At 34.9% G+C, this 22,218-nt stretch overlaps 1 protein-coding gene across 1 annotated transcript; it reads left to right on the plus strand.

Moving 5' to 3' along the window:
* The first annotated feature begins 11,507 nt into the window (after positions 1-11,507).
* Positions 11,508-21,858, plus strand: LOC150093073 (very long chain fatty acid elongase 1-like). The gene is made up of 7 exons (XM_090414146.1): positions 11,508-11,562; positions 13,655-13,845; positions 14,307-14,396; positions 15,819-15,875; positions 19,442-19,547; positions 19,751-19,887; positions 21,261-21,858. The coding sequence occupies exons 1-7, from the start codon at positions 11,508-11,510 to the stop codon at positions 21,588-21,590; spliced, it is 966 nt and encodes a 321-aa protein (XP_090270272.1). The 3' UTR covers positions 21,591-21,858.
* The last annotated feature ends 360 nt before the right edge of the window (positions 21,859-22,218 follow it).

Raw genomic sequence — 22,218 nt, forward strand, 5'->3', positions numbered from 1 at the left:
ATACAAAGCACTATGCCAAAATATACTAAGATACGCTATAACAACGTATGCTTTCTGTGCACCCTACATATTAAGTAGATTAATGTCGCTACAGTACAAAATGATAAAACTGATCTTTTGTGAACAAAGAGAAAATAACGACCTTATAGACATTGCAATGTCAGAACACAAAATACTGACAGCAAAACATTTATGTCACTATGCAGCTTTGCTAAAACATTATTTCGATGCCAACTACAGGACAGTCAGAAATACATACTGTATAACAAGACCTCAGACAACTAATTATATCACATATAAATACAATCATCACTACGGAAAGGCCACGCGAGACTTCTACATCCCAGACATGATAAACAAATTACCTTTTGAATACCGAAACCTTAAAAACTATAATAGCCTGAAAAGAGCTCTAAGGACATACTATGAGCAAGAAACACCCACCCAACTTAATGAAACACAATATATTCGTTGAGGCTTCCATTTTAGCGACGCATCAATATATTCCAAGTTATTGTGTGTGTGTGTGTGTGTGTGTGTGTGTGTGTGTGTGTGTGTGTGTGTGTGTGTGTGTGTGTGTGTGTGTGTGTGTGTGTGTGTGTGTGTGTGTGTGTGTGTGTGTGTGTGTGTGTGTGTGTGTGTGTGTGTGTGTGTGTGTGTGTGTGTGTGCGTGCGTGCGTGCGTGCGTGCGTGTGTGCGTGCGTGCGCGTGCGTGCGTGCACTAGCGCGCGAGAATTTCTCAATCATAGATTTTGTAGCTTCCCAACACTTGCTCAGTTTCCATGGATAGCCCCTAGTCCTCCCACCACTAGTCCAGTTCTTAAAACTATCCTCTTAATTAATCTTATAGAACCCCTTCAGTAATTTGAATGTCTCAATCATATCACCCCTTTTCTGCCTATGAAGCAATTTCTGCAACCTACAAATCTTCAACATGTTCTCATAAGGTTTATTCCATAGACTTGCTATCATCTTGGTCACTCGCCTCTGGATCCCCTCCACCTTCTCCCCATCAAGAAGAAACCCTGGCCCCCAAATCTGGGCACGGTAGTCAAGATGGGGTCTTATCAAAGTCCGATACATAAAAAAAATAACTTGCGTGTCTCTGCTCCTCCAAGTATTCTTCAATAACCGAGTGATTTGATGAACTGATTTAGCCACTTTTGCAATCTGACCGCTAAACGTTAACTCTCTATCCACCAACGCATCCACCTTGCAAATCCCTGGCCTCGTCAATCTCCTGTAGTACAGTTCCACCAATGTGGTATACTGCTGCTAATCTTTTCACCCAAAATGAATAACCTTACACTTTGCCACATTAAATTGATATCCATTCTACTTAGCCCAGTCCAACAATTCTATCCAAATTATCCTGCAAAATTTTGACATCATGTGCATTCACTATTGCTCTACCCAACTTTGCATCATCAGCAAACAAATGAACAGTTCTTTTCATATACTTTCCTATATCGTTAACGAACAAATTAAATAGCAGTGGTCCAAGAATTAGCCACAGGTTGTCTTCTGGACTTAACTCCTGAATAAACTATTCTCTGATATCTCTCCATCAACCACCCTCCTATCCATCTCACCAACCCTATATCCATTCTCATATGCTGCAGTTTACTTATTAGAATTCCATGTGGTATCCTGTCAAAGGCCTTAGAAAAGTAGAATCGCTCTAAACCCATTACTTTTATCCAGTTCAGCCGTCACTGTGTTATAAAACGTGAGCAAGTTACTGAGGCATGATCTACCCTTCACAAAACCATGCTGTTCTCCATACAGTAACCCATTTTCATCTATCCCTTGACTATTTTCTCCAAGACCTTGACAACGATTCCTGATATGCTGGTCGGTTGGTAATTTGCAACAGTAGTCTTGGATCCTCCTTTATGCAGTGGAACTATTTTCCCCTCTTTCCACCCCCTCGGGACTAACCCAGACCCGAGACTCAAATTACACAAAATGGAAAAGGGAACTGACAGTTCCTTTGCCGCTTCACGTAAAACTCGAGCTGGTATACCATCCAATTCCATAGATGTATTTACATTAAGGTTCTGTAATATGCTATTCCCCACAATTTCATTCACCTCAATTCCCGTATAAGCTATTGGTTCCTTCATTCCTGCAATATCACCAGCTGGATGATATACTGTTGCAAAGTGCTCAGTAATATATCCACTGATTCAGTTACCTCCCTACCATCGGCATTCCTTAGAATCATTTCGCCCTATATATTTTTTTCTTTTACTTGCAGCATATCGAAAAAACTGTTTGGGATTCTCTTTAGCTTCCATTGGCTAATTTCCTTTCATAATCCGTTTTTGCCTTTCTCACCACACTCGTCACCCTTCTGGCCTGGGCTTTATACTGTTAGTGGGTCTGCAGGTCACCTTTCTCCTTAAATTCCCTCCACAGTTGTTTCTTTTTTTTTTTGATAAATAACACCATTAAGCTCAAGCTTAATGGTGTTATTTATTCATTTAACCCCTACTTGATTTACTATCCGGACTCTAGGTATACAGTCGGCCATTACCTCCTTCAAACGCTCCTTAATACTTTCCATGCCCTATCAGCTTCCAGCCCTTGCAGTTTAACATGCCATGGCACTGATCCAAGCAATCTCCTAAGCTTGTCATACTCACGTATTGTCACGTAAATAAATCATATGTATCGGAAGATCTTACTTTTGAAATGTAGTAGATTAATATCCAGCGTATAAACGTTGAATAGAGTTGGGGAGAGCATAGCTCCCTGTGGAACTCCACAGGTTACTGATAGCTCTCTACATTTTTGCTACGTGCCCTCTCAACTTAAGCTTCCTATCCACTAACATTCCCAGATTTCTGTCTTCGTCAATTTCCTGGAATACAGTTCCATGAATATGGTACGCAGCTGGTAATCGTTTCACCCAAATGCACAACGTTACGCTTTTCCACATTACAATGACCTCCATTCCTTTTCACCGGCAGCCATTCTCTCCAAATCATCCTACAACAACATCATCGGTATTAACTATTGATATACACAACTTTGCATCATCGGCAAAAATCTGATCAGTTCCTCTCAGATCCTTTTCCATATCATTCATGTATAAATATGCAATGGAACTATTTTCTCCTCTTTCTACCCACTGGGACTAACCCAGAGCTGAGTTTAGATTAAACAATGTCAAAGGCACTGACAATTCCCCATCACTTTCACGTATCCATGTCCTTTACATAATTGAATCGGATCCTTATTATAATATGTTATCAAGTTACTAAAACCTTCCTTCAGTAAACCAATGCTGTTCTTTCCAAAATAAATTCTACATCAATCTCTTTCTATATACGAGCAACTCGTGTCAACTTTTACAAACTTTTCCCCACCACTCCAAAGATAATAAAACTAGATGACTGCATACCTGAACGAACCTTTGTACCACCCTTGTGCAAATCGAATCTTTCCACTCCTGTGGAATCATCCCTTAGCTGAAACACAAATTATACACCAGGTCAACGGAACAGCCAGTTCAGTTGAACTCTTTGTTCACATCCTTGCAGATGTCCCATCAAGACTTATTACCGAAATCGTTTTCATTTTATGGAACAGTTCTAGTACATCCTCCTCATAGACTTAGATTCTCTCATCCAGTGTAGAGGTATTGAGCTCATTGTTGCATTCACCAATTACAGTAGTCATTCTACGACCTTCGTACTTTTAGTCTGCTTTCAGAACTTGATTGTTTAGCAATCCACGATACTTAAGTTATAACTAAAGAATGTCACAGTACACGAGTCCTTGCTTTGAGATTAGTATGAAACAATAAATAAGCGATCATTGGGTAACCCCAGATATACTTATGAGAAATAGACTACAGCTAATATATTAAATGATACAAAAACCTAGAATGAACTATTCTATGATATTTCTCCAACAACCAACCTGTTATCCACCTCATCAACCCTATATCCATCCCCATATGCTGTAGGGTATTGATTAGAATTGCATCTGGTATCCTGTCAAAGGCTTTTGCAAAGTTCTCGCTGTATCATAAAACGTGAGCAAGTAACTGAGACATGACCTATCCTTCACGTATCCATGTCGAAGTCGAGGTGGTAATGTAAAAACGTCAATAATATAGACAGGAACTATTTAGGAAATATTTGTTCAAAAATTAATGAACGTAACTTGCAATCCAAAAGATCTGGTAGTTTGTGATGTACATAGACATGTGTCTCTAATCACTGATCCCAATGAACTTAGAATTAATTTATTTTACTATTGTATAATGAACAAAGCGTCTTAATTGTTAAGAGGAGAGGTGGTTCTGCTTCTTTTTTTGATTCATTACTATTCTCGTCATCGAAAGATGAAAAGCAAGAAGCATTAGTATATTGCATATACGTCGTCGTGCAAAATGCTTTGTTTACCGCTTTGTTAGGTAATGTGTCCCTTACTAGTTGGTATAAAAAAAGAAAAGAAATAAAGAAAGAAAAAAGCTCCGTCCTCTCCACGGAACGCATGCGTGACCGTGTCATGCATTAACCAATCAGAAATCAGAAACTTGATTTTTTTTTCACATATTTGTGTTCCTCGTCTTGTTTCTGAATCAAATTCTGCTTAATTTTGTATTCTAAAAATATCTCCTCTAGCATCCTCACCAAGGTCATATAAATTAAATCCGTTGCGAAGTATAGTTCGTTTTCTTTTATGACTATTTTCTTCACTTGTTTCGTAAGATAGTTGTTATTCATACTTCACTTACAGAAGATCTTTAAAAAAGTAGACTGGTTTTGAATGAACGAAGTGTAAGAACAACAACTAAACGAACTGAAATTGGAAATGTGAAGACAGCAGCAAGTCATTGAAATTCAAATCGTTGGTAAGTAACTGAATTTTTTTCAAATATTTTCTGTCTCATTCTCATGCGTAATTATTGGAATTTATCGAAGGAATATAAAATTAAAAAAATATTATCAATCTTAAAGGATGTTTAATTCTTAGTTTCAAAAATCGATTATACACTTGCAATGCGCATGATTGAAACTCTAAATTTAGTACACACTCGTAGTCATAAAGCAAATATCTATTCAAGAGATACAACAATATACAAATCGATGTTAACATAATTCGAAATACTAAAACTATATCTAAACGTTATATCTAAAAAATTTGTCAGATTACGTCTTATCGATCACTAACATCAAATGTTTAATGGTTCTTTCCGTGATGAAAGTGCCACTTGTGGTATCGAATGCAGATTATGAAATAATAGTGGAAGACGCTCATAATATCAATTTGCTGGATGCGATTTCCAGCTTTTGATGTTAATCATAATGAGAATTAGCATGCAAGCATCTGTTGGTGTGGGTTGATTTCTTGTATGCAATGAATTCCATCATGTCCAAACATACTCTAGCACCATTTCATTCCGACAATTCATCTCGATCGATGATCTGTAAAGATAGCAAACAACTACCTCGAATTCATGATTTTAGTCCTAACTGGTAAATAAGAGTTCAGCGACATTTTTTAAACTTCCAGATTTAAAATCCAGAACGTACGGCTTGTTGTATGGCTGAATAATTAAGCTGCAAAATGTCAGGAAAATTGAAAATATATAAGAAATAGGAAGCTTTGTCCCACTTTTGTACTTATATTACCATACCGGAAATAATTCATCGCCAGAAGTGTATTCTGGCGATGAATTATTGCCGTTATAAATAAAGTAATAATCCATTGACAGAAGTGTACGAAATAAATGTGTCATCACAGAAACAAAAGTAGTAACGATCAACCTACGATAATAATAATACATGGTGGTCAGAAAAGAAATTTTTTGTTTAAATTTTATTCATTTATTTATATTTATTTAATTGTTTTTTCTTAAATGGCATAATTACTCATTTTATAATGAGATGTGGTTACTATTCTTCTAAATGCATTTCTGTGTATATTATATTTCTAAGTAGGAGATGCATTTTGGTGTCTTGAGAAATATAATATTCCACGGTTATTGTTTTTTACCCTTTTCAAGATAATTAATAAACAAAATGATGCGTTTAGCATCCCAAAACATCGATGCCATGACCTTTCCTGTTGATGGAACCGACTTTGTTTTCTTTGGCACTGAACAGCCTGCTTTTTACCACTGTTTTGACTGCTATTTGGATTCTGCTATCTGTAACGATGAATCCAAGTCTCATCCTTAGTAATAAAGTGACGCACAAAAATCAGTTTTATTCTTGTTAAACACTCCAAGAACTCTTCAGAGATTTTCATGCGAGTGCTTTTATGTCCTTATGTGAACAAGCACGTCACCCTTCTTGCGCAAAGCTTTTTCATTTGCAATTCTTCATGCAAAATATATCCCACACGTTCTTTTGAAATGCCTATAGTCTCAGCAATTTCATGCACTTCGACTCGTCGGTCATCCAATACCATATCGTGCACTTGATCAATGATTTCTAGTGTTGTTACACTACTTATTGGATGTCCTTCACGCGGATCATCTTCAAGGATGGTACAGCCATGTTTCAACTCGGCAGCCCATTTCTTAATTGTCGAAAACGATGGAGAAGAGCGCCCGTAATTTTTTGTAATCTTCGAATGAATTTCTTTTGGCGTTAAACCTTCTTTTACAAAGAATTTTATAACCGCACGATACTCAATTTTATCCATTTCAAGGGATACAGAAAACACTTTTGCTTCAGACAGCTGTATAAAACAAGAATGATTTGCAATTTCACATGGATGCTTATGACACACGTACCAACTTAGAAAAAAGTTGTGCCGATAGTGTTGCCATGTATGGTAGAGGCCGAGAACCTTTCAGACCACCCTCGTATATGGTACATACTTTTTGCCGGTCTTGAACACCCACACTTCATCATTTAACTCCTCTCTTACCGCTAACAATAAAAGGAATCCTAAATATACAATACTGCTGAGAACTAGAAAACTATCCCTTCCCCACAAAAAATACCAAAAAAAATCACAAAATTGAAAGCAGTCCGGTTATTTATTTAGCGTATGACATAATCAATAATACACATGACATCAAAATATATATTACATATTTATGTAGAGGAGATTAATAGGACAGGTTATGTATACATACAAATAACTAGTGAAGATATAAAACTCGATTAAAAATCACTAAAATTTTAAATCTACTTTTGATAGCCATTCAAGAGCTGAAGGATCTTCCTCAAAAGTCTCTTGGGTCACCAGGGTAGGCTCTTATGCTACAGTCCTTTGCAATGTGTCGGATGGTTTGGTGTGTGGACCCACAGTCACATTGAGTGATCTTCCCCAGTTGTGTAAGTTATCTGAACAGATACCATGTCTTGTGTGTATCGTATTTAAGCTTTTCCGTAGGTGTGGAAGCTCAATCCCTTTCGGATTTTGGTTAGGAAGAAGTCCGGTGGCGGTCTTTCCTTCCAAGTTTCTTGCCTTTTCCGTTGAATTCGCTATTTACAAGTTCTTCAGCCAATATTATTGGAAACCGTCGGGATTTGAGGCGATTTATACTTAAATATAGGAGGTCGTCATGTATTGGTACCAGGAGTTTACTATTTAGTTTTCTGTACTCTTTTACAAGAGCGTCTTGACTGCTGAGGTTCGATGCTGAAATGTTACCCAAGATTGGCAAGATTGCTCTTAAGGATTGTAATCTTTAAAGATATATTCTCCAGATGTCTTTTGAACGATAGTGTTCTGTTCAAGGTAACACCCAGATATATTAGGGACATCTGGGTATCGCAGCGTTGTGTTGTTAAAGTTAACCTGAAGTTTCCAATTTGCCAGTTTGGTATTTAGGCGAAAAAGCTAATCTCGGTCTTATTAAGGTTTGCTGTTAGTCACCATTTATAAAAGTATTCCTTCTCAATGATTTTAAGGTCATTTGTGAGAATAAATTCAGTTACTTCAATGTTCTTATGTTGGATGGCGAGGGCTATATCATCAGCATAAGCAAATTTTCTTGACCTTGTTGTCGGTTGATCAGATATATACACGAGATACAGGTTGAATAAGATGGGTGCTGATACTCAGCCCTGCGGGAGACCATTGTTTAGCTTTCTCTGTTTGCTCATTTGTTTCCCATTATCACATGAAAGAACCTCTCAGAAAACATGTTACCAATAAGTTGTACGATAGATTAGCATGGTATGACTTGTATCAGCTTGTATAGCAATCCCTCTTTCAATACCCTGTTGTACGCGACAGTAAAGTCAGCAAACACAACAGACGTTTTCAAACAGCTCTGAAAGCCTGCCTTAGTACTTGGTCCGCACAACTACGTTGAGACCTAAAGCCTACTTGCTCAATAGGGATAATATTTTTGGCCCAATTCTATTAAGGGGAAGTCTTTCTAGGAGCTTATAACAGCAACTGAGGAGCGCAATTGGGCGATAGCTCTCTGCTCGATCGTAAGGCGTGTTGGGTTTTAATATGGCCATTATTTTGGTTCTCTTAAAGGCTCTTGGAAGGATCCCTTCCTTAAAATATGAGAAAAGAATCTTGTGAACCATTGACAAATATTTTCTCACAGTTAATCAAAAATTCAGGATGAATTCCATCAAAGCCTGGTGTTTTGACGGTTTTAACCTCCTTTAAAGCCACAATTGTATCGTGTGCGGTAAATTTTCTTGAAAATTGGGAACTATCAGCTGCACGTTTTCATAAGTTTCTGAGTGATCTTTTAACCTCCATGTGTGTTGATGATCTCGAGGGGCTGTGTATTGCCGCATTGCTTGTCGAATAACAGCGAGATTATTCGATAGACAATTTGATCTGGAGTCACCAAAAGATCTGTGCGGGTGACTTGGCTACTTTCAACTGCCTTATTGAATAGGATAGGCTCCGTGCTTTTCTACTTCATTTTTAAAGTCTAAATCCTGTGTAGTTTTTATTTATTTTACTCTTCGCTCGTTATCAAGCTTCTGGAGTAATTCGTCAGCTATGTCACAGTCGTCAGATTCTAAACAGACTGGGGACAGCTCTTCACAGTCTTTATTCCAGACAGGTATGTATTCCTTTCGGAAACCTCATTGGGGTTTCCGAAAGGAATACACATCTTCGCTGTTGACATGACTGCTCCTATTAATCTGTTGTGGTTCTCACACAAGTGTTATCCATTTTACTACTTAATCCGGTTCTTGTGAAAAATCCTGCCTGTTCAATTTCCTAAAATTCCGTCTTGGTCGTGGAATGGATCATATTATTGGTATTTGTGTTCCTACTTCTACCAGTTCTGGGCTATATTGGCTATGTGAAAAATCTTCAAGGACTCGTCTTGTGTTTTACTGGCTGCTTTTGCAAATTTTGGGAGAAGTCTGAGTTGTATTTCCTATTCCATGCTGCAGCATTAAAGGTTCCTTTGTCCTTTGCATCGAATATTAAGCTCAGGCCAGTTTGTTAAGGCTTCATCATTTCCATTATAATCCCACAAGGTGTGATAGCTGTTAAAATCCCCTGTGTAGAGAGTAGAATGTGGAAATGTGGGAATTACTTGAGGTGACCATTCTACCAGAGGAGACACATAGATGTTAATCACTTTGAAATCTTCAATTTTTTATTATAGTGTGTACATTCTGATTAATATATGCTGATAGTAAGTGAGCATTCTCTATATTATTAAAGATTAAAGTCTTTACCATCTAAAATACTGGAATATTCCATTGGCCAAATTAAATTCTTCACATAAAGCTATATATAAACTCATGGCATATTTCAACATCCATAAGAGAAAAAAATTAGCTAAAAAATTAGTAAGAAAAATACCTTCCTTCCTGATTTAAGCTTACTCTTAGACTCACACTTCACCGTGCAATTCGACACCAAATCCGACAACGGGGAGGTGGGGGAGGGGGTTAATCCTTATTCCCTTAGTGTTCTAATTCTCTATATTGAGTGTATCTTTCCGGTTGGTTTGCACGTTTTCAGGGGCAAAAAAAAACAGAAGTTCTGGGAGACAAATCCTTCATTTCCATATCAGAACCGGCTAACTCATCATTTGATTGAAAACCACTCATAAAGGTTCCCCGCGTCATAGACGGGACTCGAACCAGGGTCATTCCAACCAAACGGCTCATTGGTCCAACTGACTACGAAGGCTCCAAAAGTTCTTAGAAAACCGTAATGTAAGATACGACAATGCTGGTGTGGTGGTGGTGGGGGGGGGGGGGTTGCTGACAAGTAATATATTCATTTGAAAGAAAATAGTTGATAGAAGATTAGTAATAATGTAACCTTAGTCACTTAACCTTAGCAGGTCAAAGTACACCTGTACAACATCGAGAATATATATCATGAAATTCATGATGATGAATAAGTTCTATGAGTAACTTATAATTAGACGTAACTTGAGGTCACTAGGAATATCATTCAAAAAGTTGGCAAAATTCCCAGAATGTAAGCAGTGTGACCCGGAAATGGATAAGTGCATCATCTATCATAGCTTTCAACATTTAAGAAGAACCAGACAGTGACTATGATTTTTAACTTGCCATTAATGAATTATATTTCGTTAAGCAACGATTTGTATTTTGATATTAAACGATTTTCTGGTTTTTGGATATCAGTGTGATGAAGCGATATTTCAGTCATACAGTTTTCAATTTAGACGGACTTCATTTACAGGGAGTACCCATCTTTTAAGAGTGGCAGTGGCTGTAATGTAGAGTATGAATGCTTCTGCTAGTTTGAATACGAGAGAGAAACATGTCTTTGGTTGATGTATGACTCTTTGTTTAAAGTCCTGAACAACGACCTTCAAACGTTCATATTAACATGCTTGCTACGCTTGAAGAAATGAAAGTGGAAAGTTGAACGCTGTACAGTTTATGAGTATCAGATTGCCATTTAAGTGAGAGAATGACTTGATCATGTCATGTCGTTCACTCACTTAAAACGCCCGTGTTTATGAAGGCTCAGCTTTAAGATCATCCAAGAGTGTGGGGTTTGTAATGTCCAACGATAGCATAACATTGAAAAGGTGGTTTGTGAAGTTAAATGTGACACTCTCGGCTTCTTATATTATACATCAACTTAGTACACATATTACAAGATACTAGATGCTAGTTCAAAGTTATACTTTTCACTTTTGTTAAGAATTTCTTCTTAGAAACACTTTACGGAAAATCCACTACCATCATGTCGTCCAAATATAAACAGAAAGCATCACTACTGTTTCTATAGGAATCATTGTTTCAAAATTATTGGTTAATTGAACTCGAAAAATATTATCAGTCCAACAATATAAAGAAATAAATAAACCATGTAGAATTGTATAGTTACACGATATGATTAGTGCAAATTATATCACTATTTCTCTATTGCTGTTTGAATTCCCGACGTAGATGCCGCAGGTTCATTATCCAAATTGAATGAGATGTAATTCTTTCTTTTTAGTAAAATATAATTCAAATAAAAATATTTGATAAATAATTAGCATTGAAAATAAACTTTTTTTTTCATCTTAATAATCGATTTCGGTATTCTTGTTTAGGATGAAGATGGAGGAGTCTCTCAATTCTACTCTCAGTTTAAATTCTATTTTTGGCAAGCCAGGTAAGCTAAAGACGCAGTACTGAACAAGAAATAAAAATAAAAAAAGTTATGTACACTCATTTAGAATTGAATCATTACCATGCTCATCAATGTCTGTCTATTGAAATGTAAATGAAAGTATCAGAGAGATGTTGGGTATAATTTGAATGGAGTGTCCTGTGCATGTGGCTTGAATAAGGCTTACCTTCTGGATTATTCAGGGATAGTAATGTTTTATGTGTATATAGAATGCACCGCTGTGACAAAACCATCTGAATATCATGAAATTGAAAAGATCAGATAAAGTGGATGCTGTTGGCGTGTTAGTGATGTAAAAATAGTATTATGGGTTGGACAACAGCCAATGTTTTGCCACCAATGATATCGGAGTTAAACAATGAAGACACAGGAATAAGGAACAATATCCCAGATGACTTTTTACTTCATTCTCACATCTATGGGAGTTCCAAAGCTGAAGATACGGAAGGATGCGTTTCTTTATAGAAAGGCACTCCTATAAAGGCATTTCTGTTTTGGTGTCCACAACATGAAGACTTGAATCTAGAAAAATGGAGAAAACGTGTGTTGTTACAGTCTGTTATGCAAATATATTTCCAAAAGTAGGTTCGTCATACGGTCAAAATTTACTGCATGTCTTGTATACTTAACTTGAGTCTAGAATTATAGTAATGAGTTTTAGAAACTCTGTTTTATATTCAACTTCCTGAAACTCTGCACCGCAATCTGTCCTTTGTTACCTGATGGCCATAGACAACGAACAATAACAGATGCATTTCGCATTACTTTAATCTTTAACTGAAAACCCATCCAAAATATTGAATACAAACTTTAATTCAAAGGTGAGATTAATTAGAGTCAGATGTGATATAAAGAAAAATCTTCATTCAATTTTGAAGTTTTTCCTTGTGGAGTTTTGGAACTCCATAAATACGTGGGATGAGTGGATGCAGAGAGCGTAGAGAAAGTCGAATGTTGCAAGATAGTTCAGCTGTAGTCTTCAATAAATTGCTTGTGCGGTCTTGAAGTTCCCGTATTGGATCTTCCTGTAGTATCGAATATGTATTATTTCCAAGTAATTGAAGCATCTTATTATGGTAATAATAAGGAAAACAATTCCCTACCATTTCTGGATATAAAACTATATATATATATGTATGTATATAATGCATGTCTTGTATATATAATGGGATTCTCAAGCTAGGGAAACACAGTGTTTGAGTGGTTTCTCTCCTCGAATTCAAACTATTTCAAAGATATATAATCTTAAGTAGTGCTTATCAGAATTTTGAGAGGAATAAGGTGAATGTAAGACCAACGAAGTGGAGCAAACATTTTGAGTAATACGATGCAAGAACTAAGAATTCTAGGTCCGATATTCTCCGAAGTGGAAAAATGAGATCTAACCGATGCATGAGCACCACCATCAGAATTTAATTCGTTTTGCTTTATAATAACTCACTCATGGGTTTAGCCTCTTTAAATGTGAGTTTTGACGGAAAGCTTTTTTTTAACGGACATTTGTTGTTTTTATAATTTTCTATTGAAATTTTGTTATCGTTCATGATTTCTGGTATAGCGTGCGATAATTTGTTTGTTATATGAGATTTCATTCTGATTTCCAGAATTATTCTATTTATTTATCAAAGTTACAGTGATGGAAGTGAAAAGGGTGCAGGGTTGAAAGATTTGCGAACTTCTCTGACATCCAATTTACTAATTTTCTTTCCATTCGTTTGTCTCAATAATTAGAACGATCTTCTAGATTGGAAGACTAGAATTAATCTTCAATGAAAAATCATCAAAAACTATTAATAGAAAGACAATTCATGGAATAGTACTTCACCAAACAATATTTCGCCGAAATAGAAATGCAGCAAACGACGTCTTTTTTTTATTGAATTTTGTATCTTTAAAAGAACTTCGGAGATGCTGTTTATTAATGTAAAATTTTCGAATAATTTAAATTGTTAAGTTTAAATTAATATTTAAATAATTTAATTTTTCTGTGCTTAACTAATCATAATCATTTAATGAATTTAGGATCATTTTGTCTAAATAAATGTACTTGAAATTGCATTTTTTCTGTCTTCAGATGAGTACATGATCGAATACCCTTTAATGAACAGATCGCATGCCATCTTTTTTATCGCAATCTCTTATGTCGTGTTTTCTAAGATTGTGGGACCATCGCTCATGAAAAACAAGAACTCTTTCGACCTTAGGCATCAAATGATGATCTACAACTTGCTCATGATAGTTCTTAGCACAGCAATGACGTTGGAAGTAAGTATTGAGTTTAACGAACAGTGAATTTATTTTAACACCCAAATAATAAGCGAATAAATCGACTTGGCACTGCCCACCACTCGAAAGCATATAAAGTGATTATATGAAAATTACATAATATGTGAAAATTAAAAAAAAAAGTCGCACGTTTTAAAGTAAGGTTTTGTTAGTACTTTAAAAAATAATTAACTGCAACTTGATCATGAAAGCATAAAATATTAACCTTGGAAATTCTTTCTTAAATTTGTTTGAATTTTCGACTGTTTAAAAATATGGTCACCAAACTTGCAAAACATTTTCGTATTCTTTCTGTAAGTAAATCAATAGTAGAGATGTTATCAACCCAGTTTGTTGATTGTCTCGCTTAACTGGTTTCTCTTTTTAATTTCATAGCACAAAATGTAAATTATATAATTAGGAATCATAGTAGATATTATTCTTTTTGTTGTATTTTACAGACTCTGAATATACTTTGGCACGAGCTAGGCTCATTCCACGTTTTTTTATGTGCACCAGTGAGTCACAAACATCCACAAGGAATCGAAAGAGTAAGTAATTAAATTACACTAAGCTCTATTTAAATTTACAAAATACTCGATTAGTTGGACACAAGTCGTTTTAATAAATTAAACAGGGCATAACAAACTTGTAACATATCGAGTCCATCGACTATGTATATGTATGTATGTATATATCGGAAAGTTACCAAAATGTCCTATAATGTATATCACTAAGGTCTTATTAGTTAAATCTACAACTAACCAATTATGCCCTATGAAATGCAATATATGTCTCCCTGCTCATCTAATCTCCCCTTTCAGCGTTCATTTTTATAACTCGAGATACGGTCGAGTATTGCTGCTCAAAAGGCATGCTTTTCCCTCTTTGGTGGAAATTCCCATCTAAGCCTGGAGAGTAGATGACTTTCTTGGTCCTGTCAAGAAAGTCATCTACTGATGTGGCTTTTTCTAAAGCTGATATCCAGAGGTTTCTGGGTTTCTGTCCCCCACCCCCACTTTTCTCTTACACGTAGTGCGAGTGACAGTCTGAAGGATGTACCTAACTTACTGTAGATGTATTAAATCTACAGTAACTTACTGTAGATGTATTAAATCTCCGTTATTTAAGGTTACAGCGAAAAAAAGGGTTCCATAGGGGGGACCTAAATTTCGGAATCAATCGTATATTAAATTCTAACAAATTGCAGGGATTGTTTCGCATCCCCTGTGCATACATTTATGCATTTTAATCATGTTTATGTATAATAACGTTAAGATATTTAATTAATATTATTTTGCATACCTTAAACCCTTTCATATGGGCAAAACTGAATATAGTGAAAGAAATAATGATTATAACTCGTACGTTTTGTTGCTCTTTGGAAAAAAGCACGGGTTCATGTATGTTTGGATTATTAGTAGCGCGGTGTAACGTATGCATTGGTATATTTGACTTCATGTTGTTAACTTGTAAATGTCATTATTGTATATGTGAAACAGAGTAAGCGATGCTATCGCAAAATATATCTACCGTGATAATTTTGTATTTCTATAAGTAATTCTATAGTCTAGTGCGTGTTATTTATTTTCAAGAGTTTTGAAGATGTCTGGTAGGTTATGTATTCTGTAGTGTATTGTTTATTTTGCCCTCTTTATAAATGGGTGCGATGATCGCCGTTATTATTTGATACCAGTGGCTATGTGCACGAGTCACAAAAGTATGGAACTTGTTTGTTCTGATCGTTTTAAAACAGTTGTGTGATTTTCTCGAGTTTTGATTTAGCTGTGAGAGATGATGATGATTTTGTAACGTGTAGAATAAACGATTGGCAGAAATCTTTTTCTTATTTTACGATAATTCCATTCCTTGATTATTCTCGTTTCGTAATTGATTGTAATTGAAGTTCTTACTGAGTATATGAAAATAATGCTTGTATTTTTCTTTTAAGATAATACATTTATTTTTTATAGGGAAATATGTGGGGATGGCTCTTCATGTTTTCAAAAATAATGGAATTTGCCGATACAGTAAGTTTTTTTGTTTTTTTTTTCCAGATGAGCTTTGTTCCATTAAAGATCTATTTGATCACCAAATATAGTATAAATATCTCTAAATATGAACTGTTAAGACTAACTGTTATTGTTATGAAATTATTCATAATGTGAGTGTAGGTTATTTAAAATTAATATAATTGAAGATGATCAGTGATGCAATAAGTAAAGAAAACGAGTTTATCAAGGGATTCTTTACGAATGAATTGAATTAATATGATTTCAATTCTAGCGATCATCTGTTGTGCTTGAAAGTCACTCCCTGTGGAAAGCGTAAATCAGATATTTTTTGAGAAAATGGCGTCCTGTAGTTGGGGAAAGTCCTGATAGCTTCATTCAGAACTGTTTTATTAATATCTTTCAGTAGTGAGAAGAATAAAGTCAGTTATATTGATTAAAATACTGTAAAATCTCCGTATTTGAACAGCATATGCGTTGTGTATAACTAGATTGAGTGAGTGGGTTGAGCTGAGTTTATGAAATTAGCCTGTATGAAAACCAAGCGTCATCACCACCTTGTTGATGACAAGATCCGAAGTGTCATGAAAAAAAAAATTTAACGCAGAAAAAGGCTACTGGATTATCCGTCTTAGTTCAGCATCTAATGCTGAACACCATTATTTCCATTTGTCAACAGTTTTGTGTGTATTTATTAAAACTCGAATTAATTTTGTCAGTTTATCTCGCAATTACTGTTATCTTATAACATAGAATGGAAGCCAAAAGGCTATTTTTCTGGCAACCTTAATAATAAGGAAGCGGATACAAATCCTTTGATGTTTATCTGCCAGTAAGCGAAACTCTAGGAATTAGGACTATGATCTATGAGTTTCATACCGAAAAACTATCGGCAAATCCAAGTGCAAGTAACCACTTGGTAGTACAACACCGAGGCAACTCGTATCAAAGGTGGAGCAAGATCCCTCACTATCCTTGATATTTTCTCATAATGTAAAAACATAATGTAAAAATAACTTACATACCTTCACTATACGAATGCCATAAAGGTGTGCCTGTATATTATAACATAGAAAATTTCTATGTTATAATAATAAGGTATTAAGTTCTTTTCACTTAAACCTTGTTATCTTCCAGGTCTACCTACTCACTGATGAGGCCTCAAAAAAAGTTGAAACCGGTCTGGGTAGTGACCTCTCCTCATAATGTAATTACAGTATTACATCCCCTAGGGGCTGTGTTTTTACATTATGAGAAAATATCAAGGATAGTGAGGGAGCTTGCTCCACCTTTGATACGAGTTGCCTTGGTACACTTGGATTTGCCAATAGTTTTTCGGTATGAAACTCATAGATCTTAGTCCTAGTTCTTAGAGTTTCGCTTACTGGCAGATAAACATCAAAGGATTTGTATCCCCTTCTTTACTGATAACTTTCTTGTTCTTCTGAACGTTCTTGTAAATTGTTGGGGTGAACTGTTGTTTATTCCCCAAAGAAGATATACTTTCAGAAGACACTGTAATTAATTTCCGTAGCAATTATATATGGATCAAAAGCAAACAGAAACCATACTGTGAAATGTTTCATATAGATGTGGATTCTGCGGAAGTAGCAGATATATTTCTACGTTTGGATTACAATAAATGCAAACACTGGTGGTGAAAGTTCAACTAGAGAAGCTTTTTTGAATTGAAATTGAGGACTTCAGTAATAGAAATGATTAGCTTTACATTTCGATTTATGCATAAGGCGAGATATTTAATTAAAAATGTGATACTCTTGCGATACAAAACGGATATATGCTTTCATATATACTGAGTACGATCTAAACTAAACAAGTGTCTTTAGGTTTGGATTTTAGCCAAATACACTAAGATTATGAGGCCAGTATGTAATATATCTACTCGATGACTGTTTTTTCTGTCTACGTTATTTGTTTTACAGATTAAATAACTGGAGAAAATGACTTCCTAACTCACCTTTGAAATGAATCTTACAAAGGATCTTCATGTTCAGGACGGAAATCCGACTATTTTTTTTTTTCAAATAATGAGCATAATCGTTACCGAATAAAACATGCAGACTATTTGCTTTCTTCCATTATTCCACGTTAATCCTTCTCAGAGTATAAAATTTGCGAAAGGTCAGCATCCTGGGGATGCAATAATTTATACTTTCCACCGAATTGGAAATTTCTTGCAATATGTTTATTGGAATTTGGGAAAGATATTGTGTAAAAGTCATTTTACTGAAGACATATTTGTGATGCTCAAATATCCTCTCACTAAATTATCCAGACGAATTTGCAGTCATTTGTAACGCAGATGACTGTGATTTGCATGATCAGAACCAAGTATCTATAAATGTTCGTCACAAAAGCCGAGGATTATTTTTCTGTCCATTTGGAAGTAAACCAGATAAATCGTCATAATCATCATTATGAAATTCTTACTGACATTCTCCCTCTAGATTTGTACAGGATATCATAGTACTACATGAAAAACGTACATCATTACTAATTCCCTATCTTCATTTTCCCTCCAAATCAATCTTCAAAGCTATCAAGACTCCAACATCATCAGATCTTATTTCTGTCTTTTAAGTCACTTTTTACTGTATCCATCTATATCTTAGTCTTCCTCTGGATCTTTTTCCTGCCAACTTGGCAGAGAACACTTGTTTTTGCTAAACCAGATAAAAATGGTTTCTTAAATTCTTCAGCATAGTCTGTGAAAAATATAGCTTAGAAGCAATTGAAATTTATTCAAAGCAAGAGAAAATATGCTATTTGGACTCTGAGTTTTTCTTTTTTTGGGTTATGGGAAAGATTTGTTGTTTATCATTCTCTTTCTCAAATGTATTAGTGTTCTCCAGGTTACTTTGATCCAAACGTTTCTGTGTAAATAACATGCTATTGATTTATTATGTTAGCATTTAGTATTTTAGTTTTTAATATTCAATATTTAAGTACCAACGGTAGCATTCAGTAGAAATTCTTCCTTAAAATCACTTAATTTTACGGAAAAATGAAAATACTGTGCTTTTCAAAATCATCAAGAGATGGCAGCACTATTTATTGTTATTTATTCCTGTGGTACATTTTTACGTCCATATTACAGGACCGCAAGAAGAAACACTATTATATATCTACAACTGGACTTTTTTGATTTCTACAACCAACATGCTCTGTTTCGAATCTCTCTATAAACACACGTTTATGAATGTCTGTGGATGGCATTGATATTGTGGGAGCTGTCCGTGAGTGACTGATAAAATATCACGCTTTGTCTCGAGAAAAAGTCTCTTGTTTATATAGCCTTTAATATACTCAGAGCGCCAGAGTGCATTTGCCATATCTTTGGTTAGATTACCATATAATAGGCGAAGAATGACTATTCGTTATTATTAAATGTTTAATCTGAAAACAACTCTATGCTTTTAACGAAATCAAGAAAACCAAGCAGAACCTTAAAACGTCATATACAGTAATGAAATAATGAAATATACTAATAATAAATTAATTTATTATTAGTATATTTTGATTGTTTTTCACGTGTTATTCCATTCAAATATTTTTCTTTTCAGGTTTTCTTTATTTTGAGAAAAAAATTCAATCATGTTAGTAATTTACATATTATTCACCACTCAGGAACTTTTATGGTTACTTGGACCATCATTAAGTATGCTCCAGGTAAGATTTGATTTTTTGTATGCAAATTTTTGATCATAAAAACGTAAATATATATATTACTATAGTTTTCCTTATGCAATTCTGAATGCAACAATAAATAATACCAAAATATAAATAAATATACCTTTCATAAAGAGCATGAATAAAGCAATTTAAAAAAAAATTAAAAAAACTAACAGATCAACTAAGTCATTTTCCTACAGGTGGCAGTAGTGCTGCAGCCCCAATGATAAACAGCTTCGTGCATGCAGTTATGTATCTTTACTACGCATTGACGTCATTAGGCCCACATATGAGTAAATACACTTGGTGGAAGAAACATCTCACTCAGTTGCAAATGGTAACTACATACTTCAGTTGTTGTTTTTTTATTATTATTCCTGTTCACTGTAAAAATAAACATCAACAATTTTGTAGAATAATAAGTTAAAGAAGTGCTTAATTCATTATTACCCTTTTCTGTACGTCTCCTGAAAATTGCTGCGAATAGCGCAAAGCAGAGCTATGGTGATAATGCTGAATAGATCATTCCCTTGGAAATGCCATACCCCAGAAGCTTTTTGGAACCTCTGCGTTTATTCTAAATGTAATTCATATTTTAAAGATATCGAACCTGATTGCCCTTTGAATCATTTGAACAACGACACCTTCGTACGCTCAAAAAGCGTCGCACAGTGCGAAGTTTACTTTGCTGTTTAGCTTCATATAAAATATCAACTGGGCAATTAGTTTCTTATTTTGTACAGAGGATATAAGTTTAATAGGATGTAAGTTGACATTCAGAAAAATGCAACTAGAAAACCTGCAGAATTACATACAATTCATTTCTGTGTTTATACAAGGAGATATGGATAAGCATTTAAAAAAAGAGGGAAAAAACGTAACAAGAAAATATCCTATCCTAATTTATGCTCACGCGTAGACCTACACTTTTTACCGTGTAGGCATTCGGAACCGAAATTCTACGGAATAGATTGGTTACCCCCTCATTCCTGGAGGTATCTCATGTCTGAAGAGGTGTGTGTTCACGAGGCTTGTTTGCCTGCTTGCGGGAGGAAAACCCCCCGATAAACTGGGGAGAAAAACCCTGCGGTCCAAGCACAAGACCGGCTAACTTGGCTATGGTTGAGAAAGATCCTAAGATCCTCACGAATCGAACACGCAAGACACTCATTTCCCAGACATATGGTTGCGACCAAGAAAATATACATGAAATACATAAGGTTATTTCATGCTTTTTCTGAATGTATGTTTTATTAAAAGAATAAATAAACAAAAAACAGACAAAGCTACTGTTAGTGCATTTTCTAGTTTAGGTTTTGTTTCTAAATGCCTATTCATATACCCTTGTAAAAATCATCGCCGTCTATAGAATTCCATAGTCGACCCACACTGAAATTCACAAACTTTTCAGTGTTCTTTGAGAGCTAACAGGTAAGAAATCGTTTGCTATATTTATTTCTTTTAATTTATAGGGAAGTAATGTATTCTACACTAATACCAGCGACAGCTGACATATCTTCGGCATTGTTTGAATACTATTGTTTGTATTTTGCTTTTTAGTTGTTTGTTTTTAATTTAATTTTATTTATTTATTTACAAATTAACGCAGTTACACTGAAAATCTTTGCATATATTCATATAGCAGAATATTAACAAATATATTTCTTGATTTAAAGAGAATATTGATATAGTCTCTTCAATACATTGCAGGTCCAACTATTCATGCTGTGGATCTATTATCTTCAAATTCTCTTGTTCCAGAACTGTGGCTACCCGAGAAAAATCTGCCTTCTTCACAGTATTCATTATGGATTGAATCTTGCTTTGTTTGTGAATTTCTATTATCAAGCATACGTCAAGTCTCACAAAGAAAGTTCCAAATACTCTAAATCCGTAAGTCACATATTAAATGGTGATTCTGCAGGGTACAAACAAACAAGAACTATCTCAAATACTTCTAGTTTTAGAAACACTTCTACAGTATTCAGGAAATCGGTGTCTAATAATAGTTCTTTGTTTCTGTCAAGTCTTCGCTCATGACGTGTAATAGCACAGATATTATGTGTAAGAATTGTTTTGTAAAAGTGATAAAACATCCATGAAACTGGTAGCACTGTACAGTGATTTTTGAGTTATATTTTATTTTCATTTCTAGAATAATGAACAATGTAACATTAGTCCAGTATGTCTGACAATAATATTTAGGAATATTACTGCCTCGTGGTAATTTGCAGAAAATACACTTCGCTGATGTAAACAATGCCTGTACTTTAAACTGGAATTTTATTATTAAATGAATTAAAAATTATTTTAGGTAACTAATTATTAAAATTAAATGATTTAGCTTTCATATCATTATGCACAGAATATTTTAATATCGATATTAATGCATTTAATCTCATAGGGACATAAATTTGGAACAATCAGAATATAATTTAAATTTAAATCCTCCTGCACATTCCTTAGAGTAGCTAAAAACTTTATCAAATAATATTAATTTTAAATCTGAAAATTATCTATTGCTTTTAAATATATTTTAAATGAAATATGACTGAAGTATAAGCAGGGGCGAATTCTCCATGCTTGCTATGGTTGCTGCGCAAGCTCATTAATTGAGAAAGAAGTAATATTTATTTGTTAATAAATGCATACATTTATAAGCATTCCA

This window comes from Typopeltis vanoorti, chromosome 24 (assembly GCF_054136105.1).
Source record: "Typopeltis vanoorti isolate ZY-2024b chromosome 24, IOZ_Tvanoo_1.0, whole genome shotgun sequence".
Lineage (NCBI taxonomy): Eukaryota > Metazoa > Arthropoda > Arachnida > Uropygi > Thelyphonidae > Typopeltis > Typopeltis vanoorti.

Bases quoted from the DNA above. Each gene is read 5' to 3' on its own strand.
- LOC150093073 (XM_090414146.1), top strand. From the start codon at position 11,508: ATGGAGGAGTCTCTCAATTCTACTCTCAGTTTAAATTCTATTTTTGGC. The intron at 11,563-13,654 runs GTAAGCTAAAGA...TTCTGTCTTCAG, and splicing joins TTCTATTTTTGGCAAGCCAG to ATGAGTACATGATCGAATAC. The intron at 15,876-19,441 runs GTAAGTTTTTTT...TTTTCTTTTCAG, and splicing joins TAATGGAATTTGCCGATACA to GTTTTCTTTATTTTGAGAAA.